General features: G+C 40.5%; 1 protein-coding gene across 2 annotated transcripts; it reads left to right on the forward strand.

Annotated features, from left to right (window-relative positions):
• LOC308367499 (integrin alpha-M-like) lies at positions 1 to 26,695 on the forward strand. Of its 2 annotated transcripts, none has more exons than XM_080841434.1 (30): positions 1 to 45; positions 788 to 893; positions 1,348 to 1,451; positions 1,793 to 1,863; positions 1,985 to 2,099; positions 2,419 to 2,549; positions 2,657 to 2,799; positions 3,030 to 3,180; positions 3,442 to 3,592; positions 4,928 to 5,007; positions 5,146 to 5,269; positions 5,399 to 5,523; positions 5,764 to 5,910; positions 6,222 to 6,434; positions 6,730 to 6,863; positions 9,523 to 9,668; positions 14,378 to 14,526; positions 14,847 to 14,978; positions 15,458 to 15,525; positions 17,553 to 17,694; positions 18,291 to 18,389; positions 18,831 to 18,910; positions 19,729 to 19,815; positions 19,900 to 19,978; positions 20,997 to 21,095; positions 21,472 to 21,558; positions 23,278 to 23,388; positions 23,664 to 23,777; positions 23,955 to 24,065; positions 24,206 to 26,695. In XM_080841434.1, the coding sequence occupies exons 1-30, from the start codon at positions 9 to 11 to the stop codon at positions 24,347 to 24,349; spliced, it is 3,480 nt and encodes a 1,159-aa protein (XP_080697560.1). In that variant the 5' UTR covers positions 1 to 8; the 3' UTR covers positions 24,350 to 26,695. The 2 variants fall into 2 exon arrangements, with proteins under 2 accessions (XP_080697560.1, XP_080697561.1); XM_080841435.1 differs by having other exon boundaries at positions 21,478 to 21,558.

The following is a 26,695-nucleotide window of genomic DNA, read 5'->3' on the forward strand; positions in this document are numbered from 1 at the left end:
GACAAAGGATGCTTGCCTCATATTTTACCTTTTGCTTCTTTTCAGGTAAGTTGTGGATATTACCATGATCACATTTCTTTGTCTTGAAAAAATAGATAGGTATGTTGAAACCACAGCTACAAACATTTGTATGATTGTAAAGCAGGGCACCTGTCTCTTGTCTTGACTATGCTATTGCTTTCAGGCTTTAATATTTGGCTATGGAGATTAACATGTAGGCTGCTTGAAATCTGACTGAAGATGGTTCAAATGTACTCAATTTGCAGATTAAACTCTGAGCCATACATCTGAAAGCAGTGAGAGAGAGATGTGTCTTGGACATTTTTGTTCTTCACTTTGTCGGTTCAAATTGTCTGAATATACTGAACCATATTTATGACAGTCAGTGTAGTGGTGTGGCTGGGCTTTTTCCCATCTTTGACTTTATCAAGGCTGGCTCTTTGTGAGGCTCCCTGTAAACGTGTTTCTTCCACTAAGAGCACAACTTCTTCTAAACGCTAACTTCTTGATTTCCTTTTAACAGGTTTTGAATAACAGAATGGAAATGATGGAGCTTCATAAAGTTATAAAACATAATGTTATTTCACAGTTTGTCTCTCATTGACACTTTATATTTTATGTGAATTATTTCAACGCTTACATGAAAACTATTTTGCATCCAGACAGCTCTGCCAGATACCCATGCCACCTATTTCTTTTAAAAAGTTCAAATATGTTTGGAATGGTAAATGCTTGTCTATCCTGATTAAACCTTTTTTTTTATTGTTGTTGTACTGTTTCTTATCAGCATTTCAAATGGTGGCATGTTTCAACATTGAGACTACTGCTTGGAGACACATCAGCCAATCAGCCGAGGGCTTTGGCTACAGAGTGATCCAGGATAGTGCATCACGGTACGAATGGCAGGAACACCCAGAAGATGCTCATACAGCGTAATCAATGACGCCGCTAACATCATTTATACTTGACCAAACAGACACTGATACCACTAGCGCCTAGAGTACTTATATTGGCTAAATATGCCCCTGAATCATTACGCACACCTTGACTGTTGGTACATAAAACACATGCAGTCCTATATCTGTGAAATCAACGGTCATAAAAAATGTGTGATAGACCTCCGGACACAAGCTTGAGGACATTTTTTGAAACTGGACCCCTTAGAATTTTAATTGGATACCCCTGTCCTATATAGTCTGCCAGCATAATCAATGACGAAACTAACCTAGTTTATATGATCTAAAATACTTCCTCTATATCCTCCTTTGTAGTCTGCCAGAATAATTCTTGACTTCGCTAACATAGTTTATACAATCTATAATACTTCCTCTTTATCCTCCTCTATAGTCTGCTTATAAGTGCCCCTCTTCAGCAGCAAAGTGTGGATAGGAGAGGACAGGTTTACCAATGCCAGGTCTCATCCAGCTCCTGTTCACCGCTACTTATAAGGGGTATGAGATGTATGTTCATATATTTCTCAGACACTATGTAGGATGTCTACTGAATAATTTAATCAAATTACATATGCTGAACACAAAAATAATTAAAAATAGACCTTCATTTTTTTTCTCAGCTCATCTAATGAATTATATTCCTACCTTATTTTCCAAATTAATTATATTTTCAATAAAATAGAATCTTGTTTAGTCTTCAGTTAGCTTTACCAAACTTTTGCTAAGCCCAGAGCTTCTCACGTCATAGATATTTGCATGTTGAGTTCCCTTTGATTGCTTTGCTCTATAGCCTTGTTTATTATAAACCTTGTATGAATCTTAAGTGTGATCTGCAAAAGTTCCCTCAGATGGAGTGAATATGTCCCTTGGCCTGTCGATGAGCAAGACTGAGACGTCCCCAAAGACAGTGGTAGGTCACCCCTCCCCTCCAATCCCATATCTCTGTCAGTTTTTCTTCTTGCCAACACTCTTTCTCTCCCCCTTTCTCTCCCGTGTTTTACTTTTTCTTTCTTACTTTTGTTGTCGGTCAGGTTTGTGGTCCGACTATCCCTAAAGAGTGTGACGGCATCAATCTCTATGGTGGGATGTGTTTCAGCATTAGTCCATCACTGCAACAAGATGGACCGCTGCCATCTTCTCTTGAAGGTAAGACCACACACACAGTTCTCCTTCATACAAAACGCTAATATCAGGACAGAAGTATCAAAGCTCTTCCAAAATGTCTGCTCCCTTCTCTTCTCTCTACACACAACATTTTCCATACAGGTCCAGGACCTTCTTAGTTGATCATATTTAGTTTGTAACATAATATAGCACACTAAGATCAGTTCAATTGCATTGGCATGTTCAGTTTACTATGGCCAGACGTATTAGGAAACTTAAATCGAAGTAAAAGAATGTTTAAAAGACCTACATTCTGAATTAGATTTGTAAAATAGCGGTGCTCTACATGTTCCCTCTTCAGATTGCCCAAAGCTAGATACCAATATTGCCTTCTTACTGGATGGATCTGTAAGTGTGAATTATAACCAGTTTATTACCATGAAAGCGTTTGTGAAGAATCTGATCAGAAAACTTCTGAAGCAGAATACCAAAGTGAGCCTGACTCTTTCCTGACCTTACATATCCTTATTTATACCAATCCATGTAGATATACAGTTGACATTACACTTACCTGCTGAGCTGTTTGTCCCCCCCTGCAGTTTGCCGTTGCACAGTACTCCACCTCCTGCACCATCCACACAAACTTTAACCAGTTTCAGAGAACAGGATGGGAACGTCAGGTGGACAATATCAAGCAAATGGGTGGAATCACAAATACTGCAAATGGCATCCTGAAAGTTGTGTAAGTCTTAAATGAACCTGAAACCTTCAACAGTTTTAATTTGCCCCCTGGACAAGCAGACTTTCTCTCCAATATTAATCCTCTCTCATTTAAAATGTTAAAAAGGCAGTGGGACTTCATGACTCAGTCATAAGCACTTAATAACTTTGTCGGTTGTTCATGAAGAGTTTATAATAGTTTATGATTATCTGAAGTGTATATCATGAGCCTGTTTATGCTAATTTGCACAGGAACCATGTGTTCGTTTCCTCTGCTGGAGCTCGACCTCAAGCCAAAAGAATTCTCATTGTCATCACAGATGGGCGGTCCGCTGATTCCAAACTATATCCCTATGTCACACAACAGGCTGACATAAATAACATAATTAGATACGCTGTTGGGGTATGAGGTGCTTTATGTTTTTTTTTTTACATTTATTCATTTAACAGATGCCTTTCTCCGATGACATTTAATGTCCTGTCCAGATATGCATTTTGTCAGTATGTTGTTATATGATATTAGTGTTGCCAGCACCTTGCTCTTTCAGTTGAGGGACAGGACAATTTTTATATACATTTTCAAAAATAAACATAGGACTTGCTCTGGTGTAAGGAGCTAATTCTCCCCTAATGTGAGATGCAAATTATCTTCTTTATGTGATAGGTTGGAGATGTTTTTGACAACCAGAATGCAAGAAATGAGCTCAGGAGCATAGCATCCTCACCAGAATCAGACCACGTGTTTAAAGTGGACAGCTTTGAGGCACTGGACAAAATTAGCAATACCCTGGAAAAGAGAATCATCGCCATTGAAGGTATGGGCACATCCAGATTTGTCAGCACTTGCAAGTATTCTTACAACCAGAGGAAGAAACACCTTTACCTAATGAGGCATTATTGACTTTTGCTATAAAACCAAGGACCTAAATAGTAAACAGCTGCTAGACTTGCCTTAAAAAACTAACACAGCATAGTTGGCAGTGATGAAAACTACTGAACTTGTGAACTGATGTATTTCAGTGATATATTGATTTATTGATCCCGAGGGAAATTAAGGTCATCCAGTAGCTTACACTTACTAACTCACAAACATACATACGTGAATCACAATAAAGGACCATAAAGGAGTCCAAAGAGTCCTGTGCTTGTGTGTGTGAGGATAGTGCAAAGTGATATAAATAGTACAAAAAACAAAGTAAAGACTGTCCAAGGGGCTAGTGTAGCCAGTAAAAAGGGATGGGCAGTGGATGGAATAAAGTGAGAAGAGAAGGGGAGGGCAGACTGAGGTAGACTCATGCAGAGAAGTCCATCTCCCTCCCCCTCCCCTTCTGCGTGGCGTTGTAGAGCTGTATGGCTCTGAGGACATTGGACTTCCTCAGCCTGTCCGATGAGCATGACAGTGACAGGAGTCTGCCACTGAAGATGCTCCTCTGTCTATTGGAAGTGCTGTACAGTGGGTGGTGGTCATTGTCCAAGATGGTCAGCAGCCTACTAAGGGTCCGTCTCTCTGCCACTGTTGTCAGTTGGCAGTCCAGTTCGGTGCCAACAATAGCTCCTGCCTTTCTCATCAGCCTGTCAAGTCGCCCTGCATCCCTCTTCTTTATGCTGCCTCTCCAGCACACCACAGCATAAAAAAGGACGCTGGCCACAACAGACTGGTAAAACATGCGCAGGAGTTTGTTGCAGACATTGAAGGACCTCAGCCTCCTCAGGAAGTAGAGTCGGCTCTGACCCTTCTTGTATATGGCATCTATGTTGGCTGACCAGTCCAGTTTACTGTCCAGATGAACTCCTAAGTACTTGTAGGTGTTGACCACCTCCACACTGACACCCTCTATGGAGACTGGTAGCAGAGGAGGCTGAGACCTCCTAAAATCCACCACCATCTCCTTGGTCTTGGTGGTGTTCAGCTGCAGGTGGTTATGCCTACACCACTGCACAAAGTTGTCCACCAGGCTCCTGTACTCACCCTCCTGTCCATCCCTGATACACCCCACAACAGCAGAGTCATCAGAGATTCTGTGTTGTAGGTGAAGTCTGATGTGTACAGGGTGAGCAGCACTGGTGAGAGCACAGTTCCCTGTGGAGCGCCGGTGCAGGAGGATGTTGAGGTGATTGCTTCCTGTTTCCTTCCTCTCTTTGTACCCCAGGAACCCAAACCACCGGTGACTCCACCCATATGGAATTTGCCCAGAATGGATTTAGTGCAGCTCTTGTGTCCAGACCAAATGTACGTTCAGCTTTTTAATTATTTTGTTGTTACTTAAGTGAGTAATCATATTGTGACTAATGAAACAATAAATGTATATGTAAGGCTGGAACTTCCTGTGTTGTGTAAAAGTGAGCTTCCATGGTTTTTCCCTTGCAGGAGAGGTTTCTAGTGAGTGTGATTGGGGCAAATGGGTGGAGGGGGGGTTACCAGGACATCTCTCTGTCCAGCAGGACGCCCAGTTTTAGGAGGGTTCATGAGGTCACTCCTGACAGCTATCTGGGTGAGAGACTACTCACCTTGACACTGAAATGTTTTATACTCTGCCATCTTGAGCTTTGTGTGTCTAATCTACCTAGTGTCATGGAAAAGTCAGTTATGTTTGTTGTCATATTTACTAACCCCTCTCCAGGCTATTCAATGGCTGTAGCAACCAGAGACAGACAGAACTACGTCGTTATGGGAGCTCCCAGGTATAAACACAAGGGGTTGCTCATGGTCTTCTTTCCTGGAGATGACTCAAAGATGCTCAAACAGGTACTGAGGTCACTGTGATAACAACTCATGTATGATATAAATGCAAAAAAAAAAACGTGTGGTGCTAATTCAAGCTCGGCACCAGTTAAGACTGTTAGATTGTCTTTGGGAGCAGCTACTGTACCTGAACACAAATATACAAAGAACAAATTAGCAAAGGTGTCGATGTTACCTAGCAACCCTTTAAACATCACCAGCTCCATCATAATCACCATCAACAACATCATCTCTCTCTTTCAGTCTCAGATCGGTGCTTACTTTGGAGCAGAGGTGTGTGTGGTGGATTTGGATGGAGACTCCAACACTGATCTGATTCTGGCGTCTGCCCCCATGCACATAGAAGGTGGGAGAGAGGGGAAAGTGTTTGTCTATAAATTCACCAAGGAGGTATGAGAAAAGCACTCAGAATCCATACCTGATGAAAAGTGATGAATTATGAGAGCATCACAGGCAGTGGTCAAAGATTTCATATCATAATTCATGTTGTAAACCCATACATAAGTGGCCTGTTGGGCATGTCTACTCATGTTCATGTGTCTTATTTCTACCATAAATAAAGGAGTAGTAGTGTGTTTGATGGGCTTATTTCATACGTATGCCAAGACCAAGGTAAAGGTACATGCCCATAACGCTGCATAAAATCTCACACCAAAAGGAGGCAAATACACAGATAGGCTACTTTCATCTTTTCCGTGCAGTATTTTCACATGGAGGTGTCTGACACTGGTGTGCCCCTGCTGGGGATGGAGGGACAGAGGGGGAGGTTCGGCTCGTCTCTGGCCAGCCTGGCAGACCTGAACGGAGATGGGTTCAGGGATGTGGCAGTGGGAGCTCCTCTGGAGGATAACGGACAGGGCAGCGTGTACATCTTCAACGGGCAGGGACAAGGAGTGAACCCCAACTACTCACAGGTGAGAGAGGGAGAGAGATACAGAGAGACAGACAGAAGGATATGAATAATTAACTGGTAGTCATGGTAGTAGTTGGGCAATGGTAAATATATACTGCAGCATGGGCCTGTACAGAATGTGTCTTTGTTTTGTCATACAGTGACTTTAATCACACTGTTAGCAGGAAACCACCAGGACCAGCAGGGAACAAATAAACATGTTTGTGACCTTGGTAAAAACTGAAGAAAACTGCTAAGTGATCTGTGATTATCAGTACTTCTGTTGAACTCTCTTTCTGTTGCGTTGTCCATGACAGAGGATTGCAGGTTCATCTGTGCGGTCCGGTCTGCGGTTCTTTGGCCTGACTGTGGCCCAGTCTGCTTTGGATCAGAGTGGAGACGGGCTGCCTGACATTGCAGTCGGGTCCAAAGGAGCGGTTCTGCTGCTCAGGTTCTCATATTAATGTCCCACTGCATGCATATTTTACATACACACATACAGGGCCAAATAATATACACACACACAGGGCCATGCATAAACTACATACACACACAGGGCCATGCATAAACTACATACACACACACATAGGGGCATGCATAAACTACATACACACACACACATACAGGGGCATGCAAAAACTACATACACACACACAGGGGCATGCATAAACTACATACGGGCATGCATACACTACATACACACACATAGGGGCGTGCATATTCTACATACACACACATAGGGGCATGCATAAACTACATACACACACACACACAGGGGCATGCATACACTACATACACACACACATAGGGGCATGCATAAACTACATAAACACACACACAGGGGCATGCATACACTACATACACACACACAGAGGGGCATGCATAAACTACATACACACACATAGGGCCATGCATACACTACATAAACACACACACAGGGACATGCATACACTACATACACACACACACAGGGGCATGCATAAACTACATAAACACACACACAGGGGCATGCATACACTACATACACACACACAGAGGGGCATGCATAAATTACATACACACACATAGGGGCATGCATACACTACATAAACACACACAGGGGCATGTCTACACTACATACACACACAGGAGCATGCATACACTACATACACACACACACACACACACACACACAGGGGCACGCATGCACTACATACACACACACAGGGGCATGCATACACTACATACACACACACATAGGGGCATGCATAAACTACATACACACACACATAGGGGCATACATAAATTACATACACACACATAGGGGCATGCATACACTACATAAACACACACAGGGGCATGTCTACACTACATACACACACACAGGGGCATGCATACACTACATAAACACACACAGGGGCATGTCTACACTACATACACACACAGGAGCATGCATAAACTACATACACACACACACAGGGGCATGTCTACACTACATACACACACAGGAGCATGCATACACTACATACACACACACACACACACACACAGGGGCACGCATGCACTACATACACACACACAGGGATTTGCATACACTACATACACACACACATGCAAACACTACATACACACACACACAGGGGCATGCATACACTACATACACACACACCAAGGTTATTATAGTTTTGTATGTTTCACTAGTTTTTATTTAGTTTTTTTTGTTTTCAATTTCAGTTTAGTTTTTAATTAGTTTTTTAAGCGGGTTTGCTAGTTTAGTTTAGTTTCTATTTTCTGAAAATGCTTAGTTTGAGTTTAGTTTTTATTAGTTTCAGTATTAGTTTTAGTCTCTACCGTGGAATGCAACAGACCAAGGGAGGGTCAGTCAGGGAAGCTTCAATTTTTGAAGAAACAAAATGAATAGTAGATACAAGCTATAATAAATAATAAGTAATTAAAACTCAACAAAACATACCATTTTTTTTAAATGTATTCACTTAGGAAAAATGAACAGCCATCCACAAAAGACAACTATGAAAGATGTGTGCCAGTTAGAATATGTGCATATCCTGTTTAAACACACTGGAGACAGCGAGACGGTGAGGCAGCGACAAGCTGTGCCTCATCTCAGATTGCGCAATCCCTCACAAACTGGTCTGAGCGCATGCGTAGAACCTATTTAGCCTTGTTGATCTGACATAAAACCGCAGTGAAAACGCATGCAGTACCTCTGCCTCAACGAAGCCCACCGAGAGCCCAACGGTCGGGTTTATGCTTGTTCTGCCGTTGCTCTTGTTCTACATTTATTTGACATTGACTACGAAAATGGAAGATTCTATAGCTAAGCTAAAACATTTCTCAAAACGGGACCTTAAATCAAAACGTGAAGTGCTCAATAATGGGAGAACAATGCCGTAGCTAAAAGGTATGCAACAACCAGTAGTCAACGTGCAAGCTGCCAATTGAATGGTGGTACTCTAGAGGGGTTATATATTTGTAAATCTGACTGAAAGAGTCAATGCCTCACCAGACACGAACCAAGCCGCACGTCACTGTCAAGTAATCCCAAATAGGAATCACGTCTTCTCCCGACTGTTGCCGCCAAGATAACAGGCGAGGCGAGGGGCGTGTACTAAAAGTGGTACAGCGGAAAATAGACTAGGCTTTGTATGAAATAAATTGGCATCTATGAAATACATTGACAAAGACGAAAACTAAAGACATTTTGTCTATAATTCTATTTTATTTTAGTTAGTTTTGTAAAGACACAATATAGTTTCAGTTAATTATCGTTTTTTTTATAAAGCCTCGTTTTTATTTTTATTTCAGTTAACGACAAAAAAAATCACACCTCGTTTTCATTTTTTCGTTTACGATAATAACCTTGACACACACAAGGCATGCATACGCAACACAAAACCAATGAGCTTTCAAAATGTAACTAACTTACCAATGTCAGTTTAAAGCACACACACAGATACAAACGTGTGCTCATACACATTTACCCACACAACCTTATTGTTGCTTGGTGTGACATAAGTAATTATGTATGTGTGTGTGTGTGTGTGTGTATGTCAGTGAGTATGCATGTGTGTGTTTCTGAGATGATTGTTGTATTGTGATCTGATGGTCAGGTCCAGGCCCATTGTATCCATGGTGACCAGTGTGACCTTTACCCCACCCAAAATCCCCACCTCTATCTCTGGCTGCACGGATTCCCAACAGATCACAGCATCAGTGTGTTTCAGCATGACCAAGGCCACTAATGACAACTTCAAAGGTACAGTCACAATCACATTCTCCGTCAAAGCATCATCTTCAAAACATGCACTGTGTTCAATATTCCTTACGCATTTTGTGCCTGTCAGAAGAAAAAAAAACCTTGAGCAGAACATGTCTCTCGGGGATTGAAACCAAGTCGCTGGATTTGGGAACTAGTGCTTAGCCCAGTGTGCTAGAGAGGACCTAGTTGCAGGATGTTGTTCAGACTTTTTTTCTTTATTATTTTCAAACAGCGGTAATCCAAAACACAGAAGATGAGGAACCGAGCAAAAGGCACAAAACTAAGAAAGCTAAAAAAGGTGTAGCTAATGCTCTAAAAGCTGAGAAACTTAAGGCTAGATTGAAGGCTAACTTTGAGAAGCTAAACTAGGGGTCGGGAACCTTTTTTGCCTGGAGAGCCACTTTTACCATTTTTTATTTTTTTTTTATCTCAGAAGAGCCACAAAAAGACCGTTACAAGAAGGGGTTTGGACATTTAACTAACAGTTACTTTTATTCAACAGAGTTTTTAAAATTATTTTTCTACTAGTTTTAAAAGTTATTGTACTAGTAACTTAAAATGTAAATGGCTTTGGGAAATGACAGAAGTTAACAACGTTACAGCGTAACAACGACATGAAGTTAACAACGTTGACAACACAACACTCGAAATTGAACATTAGGCCTACCAGAGATAAATGCGACTTTTGGTGCTGCATAGACTTGCTGATGGCCTTGTAGTCTGGCACATATTCAGTGAGGTGAAGCTTCATGCAAGCATTGAGGCTTTCATCGTTTAAACGCGAGCGCAGGTTCGTCTTTATGTTTTTCATATGTGAGAAAGATTTCTCGCATGCATAAGTGGAACCGAACATGGGTAACACGGCAATACTAACATATTTCAATGTGCGTTATGTAATGGGCAGTTCATTCCAAGTTATTAGAAGCAGTTCGTCTTGAGATGGAAGCTTTCCCATGTCAGTCCACTTGTGTTTGCTCGCAAGCTGTGCTCGCTGACGTGCGATTCCTTCCAGCTGATCGTTCACTGATTTGAAGTTAACTTGCCCACCCAGATGCCAGACGAGGTCAAGTCGGCAACTTCTATTTCGAAATCGCCGATAGAAACACCAGGGATGCACAATGTGTTTTTTTTCCTTTTCGATATTTTTCTCTAGCCTATCAACTTTAACAATGGAAGTTTTCTCGTTGACGGAAATGTAGGGAAATCTGTGATTTTGTTAGCTATTGGCATGGCAACCAGCCGCGAATGTAACAATATTATGCAGGCTATGGTTACGGAGTCAAGTGAGGTGGAAAGTTAAATTAAATAACTCAGATAGACCAACGTATTCGCCACGAAGCCTTGTCATTTTAATATAACTAGTATTGACTGTTATTTAAGCCTTCTACTAGGCCTAGGCTGATCCCTTGATTCCACGTTTTTTTTCTCCAACCCATTTCGTCCAAGAGCCCCAGCCGTCAGCAAAAGAGCCAGTGGTGGCTCGCGAGCCATAGGTTCCCGACCCATGAGCTAAACCAACAAAGGGTGGCTGAGAACCGTGAGACAAAACACAAACCTGAAACAGGAGACTTGAGACTAGCTAAGGTCATATGCACACGAAGTCTAGGGCCTCCGAATCGGATTTACTTTTCACACCAATCGAATCTTTTAATTTCGTAAACACGGAGGCTGGCAACGAGAGATTTGCGTAAAAACGGAGCCACCAGATTGTGTTTAAAGGGCTGTAGTACATACCTCACACCGGTGGGTGGCGCTTTAGCGCTTTATTTACACAACTGAAAAAACGTGAAAAACCTAGAGACTATACAGCACGAGGATAAACACATTACACAAAACATTCAAGCTCCAATTAACAACATTACATTATGATGGTTAATAAAATCAGTGGTCAGACTAAAGGATATGAGGCAACCAAGTGCAACCAAGTGCTCCAGAGCACTCCTTGCATTGCAGGAACAGTGGTGGAATGTAACGAAGTATTTCTACTTCGTTACTGTACTTAAGTACATTTGTACGTATCTGTACTTTACTTAAGTAAAACTAATAGTGCATACTTTTTACTTTTACTCTTACTTTACGTTACAATTTGGAGCTATTATCTATACTTTTACTCCGTTACATTTCTACAATATATGTTGTTTCTCGTTACATTTTATGAACATAATTTCGCCAAAATGTTGCCTACACAAAAACATGGATTGCATGGCTGTTGGAAGTTTAAACCAATTAGGTAACTCTATCAGCTCCAATGATAGCAGAGTGTGCGTCTGACAGCAGCGCGAGTGGTAGACTTACCATTTGCCTAAACATTCAACAGACAGCCTGACAAACGGTCTAATCCTTCAATATGGATCCAGAGGTAGCCTCGACTGAGCCCTCTGATATGAGCCACCCTTGGCCTTATTTAACAGACATGTTCAAGTTCAGAGGCCCCAAGAATGACTCGTGGAGGTTTCAGTGCTTTTCCTGTCTACCTCAAAAAAGGATTTGCTAGCCTTCAAAAATTTGCCTTCAAATTTGGAGAAACAGGTTGAGTTATGCAGAGTTCTTGCTAGGCTAAGTAAATGTCTATGACTTTTGCATATCGTATGCGCTTACTGACATGATTTTATACTGTTATCTAGCAAAATACATGTTGACATACAGCAATAGCATCAAAATAACACGATTGTACCTTGATTATTTATTTAACGTAGTGGTAAGATAAAGCTGGAAGTTTAGCAATGTCAAGCTAACGTGAAGATACTCCATTTGTTTTTCATGTTTCATATTTCCATTTTTTACATGTTTATAATTAAATAAAAGATTAAAAGATATAACATTGTGTCTTTATTGGTTTGGCTTAATGGTATTAACTTTGCAAAAAATCCCTGGTAGATAACTTGTCATCCGCAGAATTGTAAGATATATTGTGAACAGTAGCCTATCACAAACAGTAGGCCCAATAAGTACACCAACCTTTCCAATAACAAATGTTGTTGCTGATAATCATTACTAGTAGTGAAATCTGTAGAGGCATTTATTACCAGTAGCTATTTCTTTATCAAAATGGCACAGCCTAGACATTGAGAGACAACCCATTGCGTGAGTACTTTTACTTTTAAGTCAATTTAAAAGTAAGAACTTTTTACTTAAGTAGGATTGTTGATGTAGTACTTTTACTTTTACTTTTATTTTCCTGGGTGCTTGTACTTTTACTTAAGTAGTAAACTTCAGTACTTCCTCCACCACTGCCTAGGAAACAACTAAGTGCTTGAGAGTACTACTAACTAGTTATAGCCTAAATGACACTGTGGCTTTGAAGCATGTGACGCGAAAGTGAAGCACTTCCAGACGAAGCAAGTATCGAGGCTTGTAAGGTTTTGCCGAAATGACGTCACTGGTGACATCCGATGCCTCAATTGAATCAAGTGCTTCACCAAGTGGTTCGTTGGTTAATTTATGGCGGGAAGCTTTGATTATAAAACATCCCAATTCCCATCTCGTATTCGTGGTTGTTGTCAGTGGTTGGACACGTAGCGATAGTTGGAGATTTAGCGATAGTTGGAGATTTAGTGATAGTTGGAGATTTAGCGCTAGTTGGAGATTTAGATTGTTTGCTGTTGTTAGTAGTATAGATTATTTGAGATAGAGTTATGGAGCCAGTTAGGAAGAGAAAGTTGCACAAAGCACTTTCAACCCCTTTTCACTGGCCTGCACTTTCACTGACCATTCTTCCAAAAGCACTTTTACTACCCTCTGTTCCAACAGCATACAGAAGAGAGTAAAGATAATTAGAAGGCGTTTTTATCCAAAGCGTCGGATTGAAATCTGCTTTTGCCGAGAATCGAACCTCACTTGACACGACGTCGCTAACCGTTGTGCCACCATAGAACCCTTAAATCAATATGTCATAAAATTATTAGAAGAAAGAATACAAAAAGAAAGCCTTTATTGTCAATGTACTCCCGTACAACAAATTTGAATTAATCGAGGTACGTTTTTTTTCACCATATATTGTGTGCATGTTATTTTACTAGGTCTTGGGCACCACAACAAATTGAACAAATTCACTGTTCAGAGAAAATCTTTCCGACACTGTATATTTAATAACCAGCAGGTGTCACTAGAGAGCGAACAAAGCTTCGAATAGTGGACCTTTTTTCAACACGTCTGGCTGAAAGCTTCGAAGGCTAATGAAGGTTTATGAAGCTTCATTTCGCCATCACTACTACTTACTGAGTGCTTGAGAGCACTACTAACTAAGTGCTTGAGAGCACTACCAACAACCATGGGACAAAACAATCAAGTGGCAATCGCACAAAGAAAACAAAGGCACATGTGAACACAAATAATAAGTCCGTAATAATGTCTCTTTGACCACCAGAGGCCGCCAATATCCCAAATCGTGGCAATGTGCATTAAGTTCAGGCCGTTCAGACGAACCAAGCCCAGACTGTTCAGATGTAGTTTGGACACACTTAATCACTCTAGAGAGTTGACTTTATTCTGCAATGAATGCTCCATCTTATCCCCATCTTATTTCAGTTCTTACACTGGAGTTTACTGACTATTATCCTTACCGTAAGAATGTGAGATTTGTGAGATTGACAATACCAAATCCTCATCAAAAGAAGCCATCGCTGACTTTGCACTCCAGCAAATGTGTTCTGGCTGACTAAGAGTTGTAAAAGATGGCACTGACTGAGAGCTTATTATTTTTTCAGACCTGCAAGCAAAACTCAGCTACACCCTGAAGCTGGATTATGTCCAGCAACGGACTCGCGCCTACTTCACAGCAAATGAAAAAGAGAAAACCTTCCAGTCCCAAGTGTCACTACAAAAAGTCTGTTTCCAGCATCCTTTCTTTGTGCAGGTTAGTCTGTAGTCCTTAGAAAGGGCAACTACTTTGGGTCCGCTTTGGACTATAACAGTGAAAAGCAAACTACCACGTTATCCATTCTCAGGTCAAAGGCCCTCAAAACACACTGAACACATTTATATAAATGCATATGCTTAGGATGAATTTTTGATGTGGGTCAAGACAGTCACATTTAATGTCGGATACATAGCTAACGCTAAATGTGTTAATTAGACAAAAATCTATTTGCATCCTCTACTTTTCATCTAATCATTTTCTCGCCCACCATGTTTACCTCCATCCTGCCTCCACCCCCGGTTCCCTGTCTCCTCCAGTGCTTACCTGAGGACGCTCTGAGTCCTGTGGACGTCCAGGTGATCGTCTCCTTTGAGGGGGTTCCTATACAGACTGCAGACGGCCTGGTACCACAGCTGGCCAGCGGGTCCAGTAAAGTCATAGACCACAAGGTGATTGATTGATTTTTTTTCATTAATAGACATCTTTACTCTTTGTTGTTTTTTAAGCTAAACCTTCTAACATGGCACTCTGGACTAAGGTTTTATAATGTTTCAATGTTTTTTAAGAAGCTCTTGAAGACCCAACTCTTCATAGAGCACCTCCCTCCTAACTTGCACTTCTACATGTACTTAACTTGCACTTACAACAGTCACATTGCTGCACTTTTTTTCTATTTCTTATGTAAAATTGTATTAATTGTTACACTAGGTCTCTATTGCTCGTAGCTTAATGGTTCTCTCCCTTGTACTGTACGTCGCTTTGGATAAAAGCTATATTACTAAATGTAAATGTTTTCGCATGTGTGTATCAACAAGAGGTAAGTGCTGTACCAATAGGGATTTTACTTTTTCAAGGCCTGTTTGTTGTCATAACTAATAGCCTAATATGCCAGTTTGTTGTCTGAGCCCAACTGATTTATGTGCCACAGTTACATTTTGAGATCGACTGTGGAGAAGACAAAGTCTGTGAAGACGACGTACGAGTTGACATTTCTGGGTAAGTCTGCAAAGATCTAATAAGGCTCTCCAAAACCTTTGTAAAACTTTTGTGGATCATCATTGTTGCATCTCATGAATTGGATGTTTACCTCAACCAGATGGTGCTACTGAAAGTTATATGATACATTTGTGGAGTGTTCAGTTCAGTAGTATTTAAATAGCACCAGTAGCAATTGAAATTATGTGTAGGCGCTTCAAAGACCCCATAGCCTGAATTTCCCTGGAGCAAGCACTAAGGCAAGAATAATAAGCATACACACAGATAAGCATACACACATCAGTACAACTCATATTTGCATACATGCTGTATATATAGATTGATAGTGGAGAGTAACAAGTATTGATTATGGAACAGCTTAGTGGGAACATGAAGAGAAAGAAAAGTAACAGGAAAAAATGTGGTTACGTAGCAGACACTTTTTAGCAAATGAACGACCACATTTAGAAAGCTGCAACGCTAACCAACCACCGTACCACCACCAGCAGCCCTTAGCAAAGTAAAGTAGAAAGAACAGTGACACTGTAGATGTTGTAGCTGTGTATGTCTGCAGCTTGTTTACTGATACACTGCAAACCTCACATTCAGGACGACCAATGATACTCTTGAGTCATTCCACACCAAACGCACCAATTTAAGAAAATCTCCCCACTCGACTGTCTCAGATTTCACTGAAAAAGATGTTTTAGCAAACATGTCATGTGCATTTTCAGACACTTTTTAGCAGCGTTTTTTGTAGAGCCATTTTCAAATAGCTGTTACTAGAAAAGTATTAAGGCTAGCTCTCTCAAACTAGGCTTAAAAAGGCTTACAATATGATACCATTACTTGAAGAATATGGACTTCCAGGGTGTGGCTGTGGTACATCATAGTATTTGGGGTGCTTGAATTTGCTAGAAAATTTTACTCTACGTTCTGTTGCAGCATCTTTGAAGGCCTGTAGAAAGCTCAATGTTAAATCTAGAGAATTGATATTATACACAGACCTTTCTATGTATGCTCTGTATATTGTATTAAAAAACTGTCTTATGTGATGAAATTCAACAATTTATCAGGTGTAACCTTTAACCCATGATTGGGTTCAAATATTTCGAAATCTGAGGGCTATCTATGGGTTATCCTTCAACTACAATTTAACATGAATCAAATGAAGCATTTTGTGCAGTTTAAGCTCTGTGTCATAAATTAATCTTTTGTTACCATTTGAATATGCTTCCTTAGGACATTGAATGCTGGGCGTGTACAAAAATCCCATATTTTCTACAATTATTTTGAGAAAATGAGGCAGAACACCATCACACATTTTTTATATGTTAAGAACAAATATATAATCTTTCCAAATCAATTAGTTTCATGTTGAAAAAGGCTGTCATTCTTTTGCTATAGCATGCCAAAAAAATGCACAAAATGGGTTTTCATCCATTTTCAAGCCTTATAATCTTCCATTCATCACATAGGGACAGTTTTTTAATACAATATACAGAGCATACATAGGAAGGTCTGTGTATAATATCACATAGTGCTGAAACAGAGCGTAGAGTACAATTTTTGAGCAAATTCAAGCACCCCGAATACTATGATATACAGTATATACCTAAGCACAATGCACATGACATAGTTGCTAAAACATCTTTTTGTGACAAAACCTTGAATTTTTTTCAGGCAAATCTAAGACAGGCGAGTGGGAGCCATTCTCACACTTGACATGGAATGACTCTCTTACACTATGGGATGTCAAGTGGAGATATTTTTTTCTGGATGTTACCAAATCTGTGGCTCAAAATGCAGCATGATCATGAAACCAAAGCGAATATCAAGACGACACTCTCACACGGGGATGAAAACATCATTCAAACCTGAATTGATAGTAATTCATATTGAGGAGGATGTCACAGCCTTGCACCACACACATTTGACCAGCAGGTGAATCTGCTGAGAAGAACCATTTTGTAATAAAGGAGTTCCTTTCTTTGGTAAAGACTCCTCGTAGAAGGGTTCTTGAGAGCACTGTTGCCTGGTTCCAACAGGTCCTCTACCATAGAGGTGGGCATTGCACAGGAGATGAATGTGACAGTGATGGTGGAGAATAGAAGAGAAAACTCCTACAACACCCGTGTGTCTCTGTCCTACCCTCACGGCCTCTCCTTCAGGAGCTTCACCCAGACCCAGGTGTGTATGTGAGTGTGTGTGTGTGTGTTTTTTTTTTGTGTGCGTGTGTGTGTGAGTGTGTGACTATAAATGTTTGTCTCTCTGGCCTACCCTCATGGCCTCTTCTACCAGACATTCACCAAGATGTGTGTGTGTGTGTGTGTGTGTGTGTGTGTGTGTGTGTGTGTGTGTGTGTGTGTGTGTGTGTGTATGTGTGTGTGTGTGTGTGTGTGTGTCTCTGTCCTATCCTCTCGACCTCACCTACAGGACCTTCACCATAATTCAGGTGTGTGTGTGTGTGTATGCGTGTGTGAGTGTGTGACTATATGTGTGTGTGTGTCTCTGTCCTACACCCACGGCCTCTCCTACAGGACCTTCACCAAGACCCAGGTGTGTGTGTGTGTGTGTGTGTGTGTGTGTGTGTGTATGATTGTGAGTGTGTGACTGTATGTGTGTGCGTCTCTGTCCTACTCTCACGGCCTCTCATACAGGACCTTTACCATAAATTGTCTGCTAGTCAAACCCCTTGCCATCCATGATCCTTACATATGATAATACTTGTATTCTATGGAAGAGTATGTGCACTATTAAGCTTGTCTCTGTGTTTGCTGTGACAGGGCAGAGTGGTGTGCAGTTCTCTAAACAGTCCAGATGGATCCACCCAGGGAAAGACTGACTGCAGCATCAACAGACCCATCCTTAGGGCTGGTGATAAGGTCAGAAAAACTGAGTACATGCTCTAATATTAAGTCAGTCATGGCAAGCTCCCAAAATGTGCTAAAATACCCATGCCACCGAGGGTTTTACTGTATCAGTGGTGATAACTGGTCATCACCAGTGGGGGGCGCTGTTCACAACTGAATTGTGTTTTCAACTGAGCCCTCCATGTTTTACTATATTAATCTATTTCTTATTGATTTTTATGGTGACTTCACAAACCATAAAGGAGCGCATACAAACCCCCCCCCCCCCCCACACACACACACACACTGTCCTTTTATATATACAAAATAGATTTAAGGAATGTGTAAATGCAACTACTAGTCCAGTCTTTTTACATTTTATTTCAACTATAATGATAATTATGACATTATATATTTTAATTATGATGATAATTGTTAAATTTTCTTTGAATTTCTTTTCATTATATATTTCAGGTTGTCTTTATTGTTCAGTATGGAATTGATGGCAACAGTCAATTTGATGACATAGTCACCATACAGGCCCATGCTTCAAGGTAAATTCTACCCCCACAATAACAAGCCCAATGTGACTAAGGTTTGGGGTCAATTAGGAATTTCATTGTTTTCGGAAAAAAGGCAAATGGATGATTATTTGACAAAAGAAAATTTTGAAGGACACAATTTTTATTTAAATTAAAAATCATTATCTCCCTCTGGAACGAAATACTGTTTTCTGATTGGCTAATGGGGTGTATATTAAGTTCGTATAACCGGACACCTTGGATGTAGTCCCAGTAGAAAAGTTAAATCGCCGTTCCATATCAATGCTCTTGAATGGTTACCATTGACAACCAACGTAGCGTTTTTTTTCTTCAAAAAACGCACTACTTTCTCTAACGGGAGCACTAGGCTTCAAATTAAGAATTCATCAGGTTATTATACATATTAAGTTTCCTAAAGATAAAGGAAATTCTGAATAATATAATAATAAAAACATTTTTGGATGTTGTAAACGGGAGATAAGCGGGATAACAGTCTTCGAGCTGTCCAGTTCTACAAAGGTAATGGACTGCGCGGAGTGGAGTTCTTTGCCCCGCAGCGTCCATTACCTTTGTTGAACTGTACAGCTCGTCGGCCGTTATGCCTTACTTATTTCTTACCTTGTCAATTACTATATTTTATTTTCTATTCAAACTCTCTTCATGTATGTTTTCAAGAAAAACAAGAACATTTGTAAGAGACCCCAAACTCTTAAACGCTGGTATAGGTTAACCATATATTTTAGTACATCTGTTTTTCACTTGCCATGGATTGAGATGTTTAGGCTTATGCTGTAATTAAATTATTGAGTCAAACTATGATCTGTTTTCAGTGACAACGATGAACACGCTCCTGATAGCGAACTGTCCAAGACTCTGGACATTGGGGTCAAATACAGCATCTATGCCATACTGAAAAGGTCGTCCTTTGAAACACTCTTAAAATGTATGTCTCACAGGCTGCAGTTTTGTTTTTAAATCTATTTCATTTCCTGTTCAATCAGATTTGATGACACAACAAACTACATTCATTTTACCGCTGGTAATAATGACCTCCAAAGGCCAGTGATGCAGAATTTAGAGGTAAGATAAGATAAGATAAGATAAAACTTTAGAGTAAACCACTGATGCTTGTACTTGCATAACTATACCCTTTGAAATTGTAAAGTTGTATTAATCTTTGTTACTTTGTAACCTGATAAGTCGGATAAGATGGACTATATACTTAGTGGTATAGTTACTTTAACATTCGATATATAAAGAATGGTTGATATAGTCATCATATTTATTTCTATCAAATACCTATACTCTGGTATTAACAAGTGCGTGTCCTAACCCATTGTGAGCATGGAGGTGGGCCAGGTCTGGGATGCCAAACACTATTGTTGAGCCTTCAGGGGGTGTTGTGGGTCTAATTCAGTGAAACACTGACGAAGGAACGTGTCCATTGAAAACCCCAGTGACATGCTCACGAAGGTGTTTCTGTTGTTGTTGTTGTTGTTGTTAAGTTTGGCTATGGGCATGGGCACGATGGCTGCAGTGCACCCTGTTGGGTTATAAGCCATAGGCTAGGTTGGTGGGTTGGTGGGTATCAGTGTACCCTGTTTGGTTATCAGCCATAGGCTAGGTTGGTGGGTTGGTGGGTATCAGTGTACCCTGTTGGGTTATAAGCCATAGGCTAGGTTGGTGGGTTGGTGGGTATCAGTGTACCCTGTTTGGTTATCAGCCATAGGCTAGGTTGGTGGGTTGGTGGGTATCAGTGTACCCTGTTTGGTTATCAGCCATAGGCTAGGTTGGTGGGTTGGTGGGTATCAGTGTACCCTGTTTGGTTATCAGCCATAGGCTAGGTTGGTGGGTATCAGTAGCTGCATGTGACAGTGAGTGGATTGGCCGCTGTGGTAAGTCCCCAACCAATAGCACAAGGAATTTAACATATTTTCCTGTTAATAACAAATAAAACAACATGTACAATCATATCCACAGAGATTGATCCAGCTCTCATCCACACTATTTAGTTAATCTCTCTATTTTCCTTCCTCTGCCTCTCTTTCTCTCGCCATGCCCCCTTCTCTCTGTTTGTCTGTTTCTCTTTCTATCACAGGTGACAAATGGCCTTAGAGGACTCAATCTGACGACCATCATACATGTTCCAGTAAAACTGAAAGGCAAAGACATCTGGACAAATGTGGACAGCTTAGATGTGTGTACTCATGAATATTCACAACATTATAATTGTTATGTGATACATATACATGATTTAATTACTATATTACATTTACTATTATGTATAGCTCCTATAACTATAATATCTTAAAATGGGACAAAACATACTGGCCAGTAGCTGCGGATGATGTTAATGAAAATTGCATGTATATTGAACAAAAAAAAAATTCAAATGTTTTTCCCTAGTTCTAGTTCAACTACAATATATCAATATTTCTGTCGATGTTTCTGTGATTTGAATTGAATTCCCAGGGAGTACAGGGATGTTTATTTTGATCCCATTTGATCCAGGGATGATTTATTTATGTTTTGAATAGTAATTTAATGGACTTTGTATTTTGATCCTCTGTTAGATCCAGGGATGCACTAGAGGGGGTGAGAAGAGCCCAATCATCACAGACCTGCAGCACACCTTCAAAGACAACAAGGAGCCTGATGTGGTGATTAGCAGAACTTTATAACATTTCACAGGACTTCTAGGTCTAGCATTTTACTTAAAGTTTTACATAGAAATGTCTCCAAGTATTGTTTAGTGTGATAAGGGGATTAGTTATTTAATTTCAAAAGTTCATTATTTGGGAGCCCATGAGTGATCTTTACTTGAATCGTACCCAGTACATGCTCACCTGAAGCGTACTCATTACATGCTCACCTGTAAGTAAGGGATAATGTATAGAACGCAGGTCCTTATCGGAAAATAAGTCCCGACAGGGTGAACCGGACACCGACGCGAAGCGGAGGTGTCTTGCTTCGCCCTGAAGGGACTTATTTTCCGATAAGGACCTGCGTTCTATACATTATCCCGCTTATTATACGGGTACTTGCCAAAAAAAAAATATTACTTAACACAGTGTGTCTTTTTACAATGTATTTGTTACTATACGTAGTGTTAAAAAGCAGAGAAATAGTTCGCCAAAGACGTTGAACTTCAAAGACGTTGAACATTCTTTAGAACACAGCTGCTCAACCGTCCGCTGAAACTCCATTGATAAGTCACCGGAATACTACGAAAGACGTGAATCAGAGGCAAAATGGCACAGCGGTCATTATATGCAGGTCATTATATGAAAATAAGTACCTGCGAACGTTGGGGATGGCCCATTTAAATCAACGGGGCTTTTTGGAACGTTCTGAAGAGCCGTATAATAAAGTACTCTAGTGCATGCTCACCTGAAGCGTACTCATTACATGTTTACCTGAAGAGTACTCATTACATGCTCACCTGAAGCGTACCCAGTACATGCTCACCTGAAGTGTACTCATTACATGCTCACCTGAAGCGTACTCATTACATGCTCACCTGAAGCGTTCTCATTACATGCTCACCTGAAGCGTACCCAGTACATGCTCACCTGAGGCTTACTCATTACATGCTCACCTGAAGCGTACTCATTACATGCTCACCTGTAAAGTACTCTAGTACATGCTCATCTGAAGCGTACTCATTACATGTTTACCTGAAGCGTACTCGTTACATGCTCACCTGAAAAGTACCCTAGAACATGCTCACCTGAAGCGTACTCATTACATGCTCCCCTGTAAAGTACTCTAGTACATGCTCACCTGAAGCGTACTCATTACATGTTTACCTGAAGAGTACTCATTACATGCTCACCTGAAGCGTACCCAGTACATGCTCACCTGAAGCGTACTCATTACATGTTCACCTGAAGCGTACTCACTACATGCTCACCTGAAGTGTACTCATAATATGCTCACCTGAAGCGTACTCATTACATGCTCACCTGAAGCGTACTCTTTACATGCTCACCTGAAAAGTACCCTAGAACATGTTCACCTGAAGCGTACTCATTACATGCTCCCCTGTAAAGTAGTACATGCTCACCTGAAGCGTACCCAGTACATGCTCACCTGAAGCGTACCCAGTACATGCTCACCTGAAGCGTACTCATTACATGTTCACCTGAAGTGTACTCATAATATGCTCACCTGAAGCAGAACCCTAGAACATGCTCACCTGAAGCGGAACCCCAGAACATACACACTACTTCACTATCCACCTCTCTGCCCCCCTCTTTTCTTGTTTCTTATTACATTTATAACATAATGCCTTTTTTTTAAACAGTTTTTACAGTTACATATTGTTGACATTGGATGTGATCTTTGTTACATTGCTGTTCATCTGTCATCTTCATCAGAACTGCTCCATTGCTGCGTGTCTGGAGTTCAGGTGTACATCATACATGACTAGAGACGCCCGCAGAGTTTACACGATCTCAGGGAACGTGAGCTCAGGATGGATTGAACAGGTGCTGACTCTGTTACTACTACTGACAGTACACGGCATTGCATTGGTTATTATTATTGTTATTATAATTATTATATGCATTATGTATTATTATAATCTCTTTCCTCTCCTCATTATTATTATAATCTCTTTCCTCTCCTCATTATTATTATAATCTCTTTCCTCTCCTCATTATTATTATAATCTCTTTCCTCTCCTCATTATTATTATAATCTCTGTCCTCTCATGTATTATTATGATCTGTTTCCTCTCCTTCTTTCTTGTTGTTTCTCTCAGACTGGACTGCGTTCTGCTTTGTTCCATTTGGTCAGCTCTGCCACGCTGGAGTACGACAACAACAAATACATCTTCTACTCCTCAGACTCCTCACGCCTCGCACCTGTCACCAGGGTAACAGCAGAGCACATAGTAAAAAAGTTGCAGTTGCATAATCAAACAGTTTAAAATGGTGTTGTGAAACAATGTTAAAGAGATATGATTATGTTCACACACAAAAGGGGAACAGTCTTAGTGAATTTGTTTTAGGTTGCCATTAATACATTGCATTGTTGTGTGTGTTCCCTGTAGATTGAGACTCTTGTGGAGGTCTACGAGGAGCCAAATCTAACTAAGGAGATCATTGGTGGAGTAGTGGGTGGTCTGATCCTATTGGCTCTCATGACAGCTGGCCTCGCCAAGGTAACCAATGAACAGTATGAAATTATGCAATTGTTTGATTTTACATCAATCTTCACTCTGTCTTTCTCATGCCATATATCTAGTATCTGCCTGTTGTCTGTCTGTCCTTTCTTTCCTTCATATTTGTCTTTCAATTTCAGTCGGGCTTCTTCAAGAGTCAGTACCAACAGAAACTAGAGGAGGCAGGAGCTGAAGCACAAGGAGAAGAGGAACCACCTAGCCTGGATACCAGCCTGAACTCCGCCCACAACTTTTTTGGTCTGGGAGATTCAGTCTGGCTTTGAGGTAGTTGGGAGAGATTCAAGTTCTCGAAAAAGTCGAAAAAGCTATCTGACCACCAATCAAATTGTAAGGGCGGGCTTTATACGATGATGGACAGATAATCAACCAACGCTTGAGTTGAATTAACCGGTAGATTCGAACTCCGACCAAGATGGCCGCGTCTCAGGTGCTTAGTGGGGAATATTTTATGTGAATTAAGCTATCTACACGACTTTTTAATGTCTACATTGACTCGGTTAGTTGTGCTTGTGCAACACGAATGTTGCAGAGTATTGTTTGTCTTAACTAAAGCTCTCTAGACCATTATTGTTAGGTCATTGCTAACACGTACACCAAAAACCCATTGAAACAAACTGTAGCTTCTAGCCTTGCTGCTAATTAAGTAACGTCAGCAGGCATATCTCAACAGATATTGACAGCGCATTCATTTTGAAAGAGGAACAGAGAAAAGCGATCAAGGCATTTGTCGATTGAAGAGATGTTTTTGCCGTCCTTCCTACGGGATCAGGTAAAAGTTGAATCTATCAGATGGTAATACTACGTTGCTCTGATTGGTTCTAGGTATCCAATTCAGCGAAGAGGCATTTTCTTTCCTGGTTCGTTGAAACACGCCCCATAATCACAGCCCAATGGTTCAGTATCAGACTGATATTCTGACTACAATCATGAGTATGACATCGTCAGGCTAGGAATCACCAGAAGCTGTAGCAGAATAACAGCGATGCTTGTGTGTGTGTTTCTGTGTGTGTGTGTGTGTGTGTGTGTGTGTGTGTGCGTGCATGCCAGTTTTTGCAGGCAGTAGTGTGAAATAGCTTATTCTTGCACAGCCAGATGTATATCTATATACGTATAGCCTATAGTTCCCCCTACTTATGGATGTTGGTCTTTTGCGTTAATATGCTCTGGAAAATACAGGCAGCGATGGAGCTTGCTTCATGATTACTAGCGTCATTATTAATAATTTTATTTAGATTTTATTCAGCATTGTTATTTCTGTGAGAGAAACTGAATGAATTTAACAGGTGTGTATATTGCATTATCTTCTGTAACCCTGATCATGAGTGAGACAAAACCACTTTAAACATTTTCAACCAGAAAAAGAAAAAAATGGTCGGTCTTTGAGAGGTTCCTGGGCACACATGCTTTAGTGCTGTCACTTACACCATTTTAAGAAACCATGATGATTATCATTCTCATGTTCAGTTAATACAGTAATCCCAACCATCCATCACCCTTTTGTTACAGTACAGTATTTACAGTAGAGTTACATGGAGGCTATATCTTTTTAAAAGGTAATTTTCCTCTTTTTAGTGTGTATATATCTTGGTGAGTTATGGTAAATATACAATAAAACATAAACAAAAAATAAACATTAAGTTCTCAGTCCTCATCTTGAAACAAGCATTATTCAAATGGCAATTATCAACCAGCTGAAAGACTTGCCGCACATCAATGGCCTAGGCTTAAGATAATGGTGTCAAGATCACTGTATGAAATGTTCTCCATCAGAACTCCTCCAAGGGTGTCATCCTTTTTATTCAGAAAAGAAGAATGAATTATACAGGGCATTACCAGGTCCAAACCATTGATATGATATTGAAAGAGATACACTACCGTTCAAAAGTTTGGGGTCACTTAGAAATGTCCTTATTTTTCAAAGAAAAGCACTGTTTTTTTCAAAGAAGATGACATTAAATGAATCAGAAATACACTCTATACATTGTTTATGTGGTAAATGACTATTCTAGGTGGAAATATCTGGTTTTTAATTAAATATCTACATAGGTGTATAGAGGCCCATTCTCTCAAAATGGCTTGAAAAAGATAACTTTCATGTGAAACTCGCCAGTCTATTCTTGTTCTTAGAAATGAAGGCTATTCCATGCGAGAAATTGCGAAGAAACTGAACTTTTCCTACAACGGTGTGTACTACTCCCTTCAGAGAACAGCACAAACGGGCTCTAACCAGAGTAGAAAGAGAAGTGGGAGGCCCCGGTGCACAACACTGCAAAAAGACAAATATATTAGAGTGTCTAGTTTAGGAAATAGACACCTCACAGGTCCTCAACTGGCAGCTTTATAAATGGTACCCGCAAAACGCCAGTGTCACCTTCTACAGTGAAGAGGCGACTCTGGGATGCTGGCCTTATAGGCAGAGTGGCAAAGAAAAAGCCATATCTGAGACTGGCCAATAAAAAGAAAAGATTGATATGGGCAAAAGAACATAGACATTGGACAGAGGAAGATTGGAAAAAAGTGTTCTGGACGAATTTAATGTTTGAGGTGTTTGGATCATACAGAAGAACACTATTTATTACTTGAAGTGTTTGTTTCTATTTCTAATGCTT

This window comes from Sprattus sprattus, assembly GCF_963457725.1.
Source record: "Sprattus sprattus genome assembly, chromosome: 6".
NCBI classification, from domain to species: domain Eukaryota; kingdom Metazoa; phylum Chordata; class Actinopteri; order Clupeiformes; family Clupeidae; genus Sprattus; species Sprattus sprattus.

Excerpts from the sequence above, each read along its gene's own strand:
- LOC308367499 (XM_080841434.1), top strand. The coding sequence starts at position 9 with ATGCTTGCCTCATATTTTACCTTTTGCTTCTTTTCAG. Across the intron at positions 1,452-1,792 it reads TTCACCGCTACTTATAAGGG|TTCCCTCAGATGGAGTGAAT; the intron begins GTATGAGATGTA and ends GATCTGCAAAAG. Across the intron at positions 2,100-2,418 it reads GCTGCCATCTTCTCTTGAAG|ATTGCCCAAAGCTAGATACC; the intron begins GTAAGACCACAC and ends TTCCCTCTTCAG.